The sequence below is a fragment of the Passer montanus genome, unplaced genomic scaffold (assembly GCF_014805655.1).
Source record: "Passer montanus isolate IOZ18808 unplaced genomic scaffold, ASM1480565v1 scaffold7, whole genome shotgun sequence".
In the NCBI taxonomy this organism is placed as follows: Eukaryota; Metazoa; Chordata; class Aves; order Passeriformes; family Passeridae; genus Passer; species Passer montanus.
The window spans coordinates 6,844,300-6,853,286 of NW_024372147.1; the positions used below are offsets into that span (position 1 = coordinate 6,844,300).

General features: G+C 42.3%; 1 protein-coding gene across 1 annotated transcript; it reads left to right on the top strand.

Moving 5' to 3' along the window:
- Nucleotides 1–8,707, top strand: SAXO1 (stabilizer of axonemal microtubules 1). The gene is given in 9 exon segments (XM_039730005.1): nt 1–72; nt 536–795; nt 2,498–2,592; nt 2,595–2,696; nt 7,053–7,076; nt 7,079–7,289; nt 8,279–8,491; nt 8,493–8,567; nt 8,569–8,707. Coding segments are annotated over 9 exon segments (1,191 nt in total).
- Nucleotides 8,708–8,987: the final 280 nt, after the last annotated feature.

The window sequence follows — 8,987 nt, forward strand, 5'->3', positions numbered from 1 at the left end:
ATGGTGATTTTTGAACAGCCTGCAGCAGCAGTGGTTCAAACTTTTAAGCAGAGGAAGGAAGAAAGAAGGAGAGTTAGGAAAATACATAGAGAAAACAGATCTGTGTTACCACCCAGGGCTCCATTACTGTCTCTGGTCTCTTTTCTCTGACTGGCAGGTGCATGGATGATGGATGCGTACCCTCACCTCTCTCTCTGCTGTGCTATTTATAGACTAGTCCTTGCATCTGCATTGTGTTATTCTCAAACTTTTCAGAAGGGGTTGGATGGTCTCATGGTTTCAAATTTGTTCTTAAAGATAGTTACCCAAGATAAGGAAGCTGGTCCCGAGAAGCACTATGCTGCCTCTGCAAGACCCTCTTTTCTAACCACATCTTATCTAGTTGGCATGGTGACATTCCTTTTCTCTTCTGTCACAGGTTTGAGACATTAGCTCTTTCAGGTTTACATTAAGTCTTTCAGGTTTTCAGTCCCTCACAGAGTTGAAGGGCAAGGCCTGGCGTTTGGCTTATTGAACCGCATGCCATTGGCCTTAGCCTGTAGATCCTGCCTGTCAGATCCCTCTGCAGAGCCTTCTGACCCGCTGGCAGATCAACACTCCTGCCCAGCTTGGTGTCATCTGCAAACTGAGTGAGGGTGCATGCAATTCCCTCATCCACACCATTGATAAAGACACCAAACAGGCCAACTCCAATACTGAGCCCTGGGGAGCACCACTGGTGGCTGGGCTCCAGCTGGATCTAACTTCTTTCACCAACACTCTTGGGACCCAGCCATCCAAGCAGCTCTTTACCCAGTAGAGAGAACACCTGTCCAAGCCAGGAGTATCCGGTTTCTCAGAAGAAAGCTTTGGGAGATGGCGTCAAAGGCATGACAAAAGTCCGGGTAGACACAGCCTTTCCTTCATCAACTAACCAGGTCACCTTGTTGTAGGAAACAATCAGGTTGGTCAAGCAGGACCTGGGACATGTGCTTCACAAACCCAGGCTGACGGGGTTTTGTCCTCACTCCAGATGATCTGTTTCATGATTCATCTGATTCATGACTCCCCTGACACTCCCCTGAGGTCAGGCTAACAGGCCTGTAGCTCCCCATATCCTCCTTCCAGCCTTTCTTATAGATGGGGGTAATATTTGCTAACCTCCAGTCTTTTGTGACCTCCTTGGTTAGCCAGGGCAGCTTGTAAATGATGGAGAGTGGCTTCTTTCAGCTCTCACAGTACCCATTCTGATGTAGAACTCACTGACTCCATCCCCTTCTTATACCTACTGCCAGAAAACCCTTCATCACTCTGGTAAAGTATTGCCTACCTGTGATCTGTTTCTTGGCTCTGGTACATATTGACTGTTTCAAACATGGAACTGGGCAGTGAGTAGCTTGGAAAAACCCTCTCTGTTACCAGGTTCTCCATGCTGCTGAGGACGCTAAATGTCTGTTGTGTTCCAGCTTATCTTTTCTTGACCCTTCTTAAAAACTGCATTTGCTTCAGATTGCTGAAAACAGCATGCCAAGTGGCTGCAATGATGTTCTACATGATGTTCTTCGCTATTTTTTACTTCTGAATTTCTGTTTTAACACTATACCTAATACTTTGCAATGTGAATTCTCTCTTCTTCTGCATTACACAGACTTTTGAGAGCCTTGTATATTTTGCTAAAAATGTATCACTAATACAGTGTATTCAGAGGCTCAGGCTTCTGCCCACTCAGCATCACCACTCCAGAAGCAAAGAGCAATATTAATACTATAATAGCTCCTATACTGCCTGTTTCTCCTGGCTGACTGCCAGTGGTCTAAACAGATCTGCACACCAGTGGAGAAGTACTTCTGATGTAAGAAAGCGAATTTGCTTGTGCTGGGCAGCAGACCCTGCCCTGTACCAAAGGATTTGGGTAGTGAAATAGGTTCAGGATGTTGAATGTTGGATGGCCAAGTTTTCTTCTCAGTCTTGTGGTTCTGCAAGGTTGTCCTAGAGTTAAGTAACACTATTCCGGTATCTTAAATAGCTCTTTTAAAGCAATAGCTGAGAAAAAGCTGACTATCTGGCCATGCGGATGTTTCTTTGCCCAATTGGTGTTTAGCTGTAAAACTGTTCTGATGTTACCTCCCCAGCCTGGTCTGAACTGGTGTCCAGCGTGTTGTCTGGGAAGGCTGCTCCCTCCTTTGTTTCCTATAAACACTAGCTAATGTGCTATAAATATTGCCCTTTAAAAGGAGTTGTGTCTCCTGGTGTAATTCCACTGTAGAACAGAGTAAAGCCATTACTCTTGCTGGGTGGAAAGAAGGGGAAATCTGGAGTTATCAAGAGCTGCCTCTGTTCCTTTTGCATGTTTTAAAATGCAAAAGGCCAGTTAGGGTATTTCACTAACTGATTGTATCATATCCAAACTTCCTTATCTGGTGGAGGTAAGAGCAAGTATTCATTTCTTTGTGTGTCCTGAAAAAAGAGCATATTTTTTTCTGGAACAAAAAAGAAGTAATGAAATTATTCTTCACAGGAGAGATTACATAGCTCATGAATTGTCGCCACAGAAACCTAAACCATTTGAAAAGCATGTCAAGAGACATGAGAATATGGATTTGACCTCCACTTACTTACCTCCTCCTACACTCTGTCTCAAGTATCTTCATGTCTCTCCTGGAGGATGAGGAGACATATCCCCAGGACCAAGATGGATAGAAGAACCACTTACACAGGTAAGCTGCCCTTGCAGCTTTGTTCAGGACTTCACAGATAACTTCAGTTTTTAAGAAGACAGATCAAAACATTGTATTCTTTCTCTATATGTATGCGAACACGCTGTGCAGGAATCATGCAGACAGAAACATGTAGTACGTAGTTGGTAATACAGCACAGCATTAATGGTAGCATTGAGATCTCTCTGGATTCATCTCCGTTCCATACCTAACAGGCCTACAGGAATCCTAGGTGGAAGCAGGGCCATGGGAATGTATGTATTCCTGTATGTTGATCCCACAACAGCATCTTTTGGATGTGCTGAACATATTCCTGGTACTGCATAGCTGATCCACACATTCAGTGGATGAGACACATCTAAAATATATGGAATTTCCTAGATCTGAGCAGTTCATGAAGCATGAGACCCTTTCTGTGTTTGCGGTGGAGTTATTTCATGAATATGCAAGAGATGTATACAAGAAAAACAGACACAATGCACTCCAGCTCTATTGCTGGTAAAACAGGTGAGCTGTGCATCTAACTATGCCCTTGTTTCTCAATTTCACTAACTTGGTGGCTTGTCTTTGTGGGAGCTTTTCCCCCCTCCTCTGCAGCAGCACAAATTGTCTTCCCTGTGCACTGGGAAAAAATTTTCAGTTACACAGTTACAGCAACACTACTGGTTTTGGTATTAAGTCATAAGTAGAAAGTCAGAGGACTTTACCCCCCCTCTGCTCACCTTTCAGCTAGCTAACATGGATAGGCAGATAGTTTTTTGTGTTTCTGTATTTCATGTTATTATGCTGCGCAAATATAATAACTTATGACTGGTGCTTATTATTGTAGATTTGTCCCAATGTACACAGACAATATTTTTCTTGGACGTGAAAATGATGAAAGAATTTGGGGAATAATGATGCATGTGAATGCATCATTAAAATTACCTGGCTGAAATGATTGAAAGTTTCACTTTATTGTAACTGCTGCATGTTTGCAACAGCATAAACTGCAATTTTTACATCAAACACACAGGAAATATCGATTTAGAATGACTTGAGTTGTGAAGACTGTGACCCACAGGTGCAAAATATCCATATCTACACATTTTTGAACACTTTATTTTGCATAGGCAATGTCACCAGATGGTATTCATTGGAATAAAGTTGGTGAAACCAATAAAAAAAGCTGCTATGTGCAAGGTATGGATCTGTCCTTCTGTGTTTAGATATCCTTAACTTCTCCATATCTGAAACATATGTATATTTTAGTCTTTTTTCAGTGTTTAGGTCAGCACCTTAAGTGTAACTCCAGAGCTCTAATAAAAGGTATCACAGCCACATTTGGTTATAATTTACAGTATTTTTCCAAACACTGCAAATGGAAATCTTTGTCCAAGCCCCCTCAAAGATCGAGTTGCATGCTGAATAAATTCTCTTAAAGGCCCAGATTCAACAAAAATTGCAAGTTTTCATTGTGGTATTCTCTAAGCATTGCTAGGTTTTAGTAATCCCTACTGTCATGGTTTAACCCCAAGCAGCAGCCAAGCCCCATGCGAGCGCTTGCTCACTCCCCTACCAGCTGGATGAGGGAGAGAATCAGAAGGGTAAAAGCTGGAAAACTTGTGGGTTGAGATAAAGACAGCTTAATAGGGAAAGGAAAAGCAGTGCACGAAAGCAAAGCAAACCAAATTAATTCAGTGCTTCCCATGGGCAGGCAGGTGTTCAGCCATCGACAGGAGAGCAGGGCCCCATCACAGGTGACTGATTTGGGAAGACAAACAGCATCACTCCAAATGCCTGGAGTCTCCTTCCCCCCACTTTACATACTGAGCATGATGCCATATGATCTGGAATGTTCCTTCTTTGGTCAGTTTGGGTCACCTCTCCTGGCTGTGTTTCCTCCAAACCTCTCAAGCACCCCCAACTTCCTGACCAGCATGGTGTATAAAAAAGCAGAAAAAGGTCTTGGCTGTGTGTAAGCCCTGCTCAGCAATAACATAAATATCTCTGTGTTATCAACTCTCGTGTTCAGCACAAATCCAGTACATAGCACTATACCAGCCACTGTGAAGAAAGTTAACTCCACCTCAGCCAAAACCAGCACACCTACCCAAGTGTTTGGAACATTGTATTCAATTAATCATCATAACTAAAATATTGGAACTGCATCTAAAATAGTGCTGCTTTGGTATTAAGTTACCTTTCCTACTGTATTGACATGTTCTTTCCCACTGAACACTTCATATAACAAAGGACATTGGAGGGTTAAAATGTTGCTGTTGCTTATCACAGCTCATGTCAGATGACTTTGCAACTTAAAGTTTCAAAATTCTCATCTCCTCCAGGCTACAAATGTAGCTGTTTCTGCCTATCTTCAGATATGTAATGTAATTTTAATTAAGTCTTGCTTGGTTATAGGGAGATGTGCCTAACCCTCCAATAACATATGGTTCATATCCTGCATTCCCTCCTGTACCCCTTAATGTTTTCAAGATTGTGCTACATGGGAAACTATTAATATCTATGGTTAAGAATTAGAGTTACAATAAAACTGTAACATATTTTGAAGTACTAGTAGCACTGCTGGCTTACACTAAGTAAAATAAATTCATAACGCCAATGAGGTCTCCAAACATGTAGAGCTTATAAATATAAAAAATTGAAGACAGATGGACTTGCTTATCATGTTTTGAATATTTTTCAAGAGCTGTGGTTACATCAAAAATGCACAGAGTGTTCTCCAAGAAAGATGATGGGAGAACCTGAAAAGTTTTTTGTAACTCTTGGTTGGCAGCTAAAATGTGAGATCTCTGAACAAACCTCCTCTTAGAGGTGGTCTGAATCTCATTAGCTACTCACTTTTAAAACTTTATTAATGCATTTCCTGTAAAAACACATCTGTATGTGTTACTGGTTCACCCTATTGGACTGTTTCTCCAGGAAAATTATGTACCCTAGGCATGATATACTGGTCAGCATCTCACCAGTGTAGTGGTGCCTGGACATCTCCTACTTCCCAAAGGAAACAGGAGTGCCAAATTCTGATTGGAATGAAGAATTCAAATATCCTAATACAAATACCCTAATTGCATAATTTACTCTATAGTACTTTGACATCTAGACTTCCTTCCTGTGCAGAATCAGCTGGAAGCTTGTTTGCTTTATGACTCTTAGTGTGGTTTGAAAGGAAGGAAAATTATAAAAAGAAAACAAAAAACACCCCTTGGGTTAGTTCCAAGACTATTTGATTTCAGCTTCCACCAGTAACTATAATGGTCTCTAGGGAAAGTTGCACAAAATTACTGGTAAGGGGAAAGAACTATGGTCTTATGGCCTCAGCACTGGTCAGAGAGTTAAGCAGCTAGCAGCTTTGCAATAGATTCCTAGTGTGAAAACACAAATCTTTTCAGATTACAGGGCCTCATTTATTTCCCTGATATCCTGTCAAAAAAGGAACATATATATGTCCCTAAAATACCACCTAAAATATTTTCTTAGTCATAAATTTGGATAGCAGAATTTCTGGAATATGGGCTATTTCTGCAATATAATTCAGTGTTTCACATTAGTGCAGACTTATTCTGCAAATTTCAGCACAGTTTTTCTAATAAGGAAGAATTGTGACAGCGTTGCAAGTTCTTTCTCAGTTTCTGTTTGTTCTGACAGCAGGAGCACCACAGAGAGCAAAGCCAAGGGCCAAGGTGATGCCACACAGCACAGCTTGCTAACACCAAGATGAGCTGCAAGCCTCTGAACTTGGCAAACCATAGGCAGCCTTCCAGCTGTGCAGCTGAGGAATCGGGTCAGCCACCAGGCCAAGTGAGAAGGTAGGAAGAGGAAGGGTAGCATGGCAGCTCTGCCTTTAGAGTGGAATGGTGGACGTCTGGCTCTCCTTGTCCTGGAGATGCTGTGTGAGACACCCAAACAGCCTTCTGCAGACACAGGCATACTCTGTGCTCAGAGCCACAACCCAGCAGCAGGAAGGTGTTTGAAGTAGGTCAAAAGCACTGCCTTGATGCTACACCTCCATGATTCCTGGTTTACTGATATGGGATGGCACCCACTCAGTTACCTCCAGAAGATGTCTCTGTGAGACTGCGAATCTTCCCTCATGGTATTTCATTGTCTCTGTAGGCATGAATGGGTACAGGCCTGTTTGATTCAACTTTCTGTGAAGATGCACAGTATCCAGGGCTTAACACAGTAGTGTGTAATGTATTCTACAGCTGCTCTTCAAATAAGATTTGTGAAACAATACACCATAAACAAATATTTATTGAAATAGAAAATGTAATCATCATATTATTGATATATAGTTGAACTTGTCAAAGGATTTCAGTTGAGAATTTCAATTTGACTCCTCTTTTGTTTCAGATGACTGTGTGTTACAGAATGAACCAAGACAGAGCAGATCAGACCAAATAATAGGTTTACCCCATCAAAAGAGAAATTTTACCACAGAACCATTGTCCAGAACAACTGTTTTTACAGGGGACAGGTTGCCACTTAAAGCTATAAACCTCTGAATCTGGGCTAGAAAAGCAAGGCTCCCTTTGAGTACATAATCAATTACAGAATGAATTATGGATGGGCAGAGTCCAATAAGATGAAGTTTAATAAGTCCAAATGCCCAGTGCTGCATTTTGGCCACAATAACCCCCTGCAGTGTTACAGGCTGGGGACAGTGTGCCTGGGCAGTGCCCAGGCAGAAAGGGACCTGGGGGTGCTGGTGACAGCCGGCTGAACATGAGCCAGCAGTGAGCCCTGGTGGCCAAGAAGGCCAGTGGCATCCTGGCCTGGATCAGGAGTAGTGTGGCCAGCAGGAGCAGGGAGGTCATCCTTCCCCTGTACTCGGCACTGGTGAGGTCACACCTTGAGTGCTGTGTCCAGTTCTGGCCCCTCACTTTGGGAAGGACCTTGAGATGCTGGAGCACATCCAGGGGATGGCAACGAGGCTGGTGAGGGCCTTGGAACACAAACCATGTGAAGAATGACTGAGGGAACTGGGGGTGTTTAGCCTGGAGAAAAGGAGACTCAGCGGTGACCTTGTCACTCTCTATAACTCCCTGAAGGGTGGCTGTAATCAGGTGGTCTCTTCCTCCACACAGCAACTGACAGAACAAGAGGACCCAGTCTCAAGCAGCACCAAAGGAAATATAAATTAGATATTAGGAATTTTTTTTTTTTACAGAAAGAGTGATAAAATACTGGAATGGTCTGCCTGGGGAGGTGGTGGACTCACCATCCCTGGATGTGTTTAGAAAAGGTTGGATGTGGCACTTGGTGCCATGGTTTAGCTGTAGGACATGGGTTGGACTTGATGATCTTCAAGGTCTCTTCCAACCTTCTGATTCTGTTATTCTGTGATGTGCAACCTCCTCTGGTGAAACATTATGTCCATAAAATTTAGAAATACAAGGTCAATTATATTGCATTTGATGACCTCACTACACACAAATTTTCTTACCTGGGGTGGGCTGGTCAGCCAACCAAGCTTCCAAAACCATACCAGATAAAGCCAGTCCCTGTCTGCCTTTCTCCACTGCAACTGAATTTCAGGAAAAACACAAAGTTTGACTACAGCCTTCTGTATTCACCAGAAAACCTGTTGTATATCTTTCTTCTCTGGAGAAAATGGGCCTTCACACCACTACTTGGACACATTGGAAGCACCCAAATGAAAAGCCAGCCAATATGTGTCAACCTTTAGCCTAGTTTAATAAAATTACTGAGCCACTTAATAACTCTTCTATAGTGAAGGAAGACTATAAGCCTTGGCTATGAAATAGACTAAAACCTTTCACTCATGCTCCAGACTTTCTCAGCAAAACCAATAGATTTCTTGGCTACGTTTTGGACCCATCATGGGCCTCATTCTTGCAGGTATGTAAACCTATAAACCTGTCTGGTCAGGCCCAAAGCATCACACTCTCCTAGCTGCTAAAACAACCTACACTGCCAGTTACACACCAAATGGCTTTGTTAGATGCCTGGCCCCTTACAAAGACCTACCTCAGTTACATCTTTGAGAACTGGTGCTGACAGCTTGATTTTGTTTGGTACGTTCTTTAAAACCAGTTGCTAATTTCATATTTGGAGAACTCTTAAAATAAACTTAATTCCCTGGCACTGACTGTTTCTGGCTAATTTATACAAGAGAAGAACATAAAATCCAGGGAAAAGACATACTGATTTTTGTTTCTCTGTATTTTTATTTTTTTTTTTAGTTTTCCCTCCTAACTCTTGCTTATTAATTGAGACATGTCCTCCTCCTAAGGCAGTAACAGAAAGATCTCTTAGTAATAAACT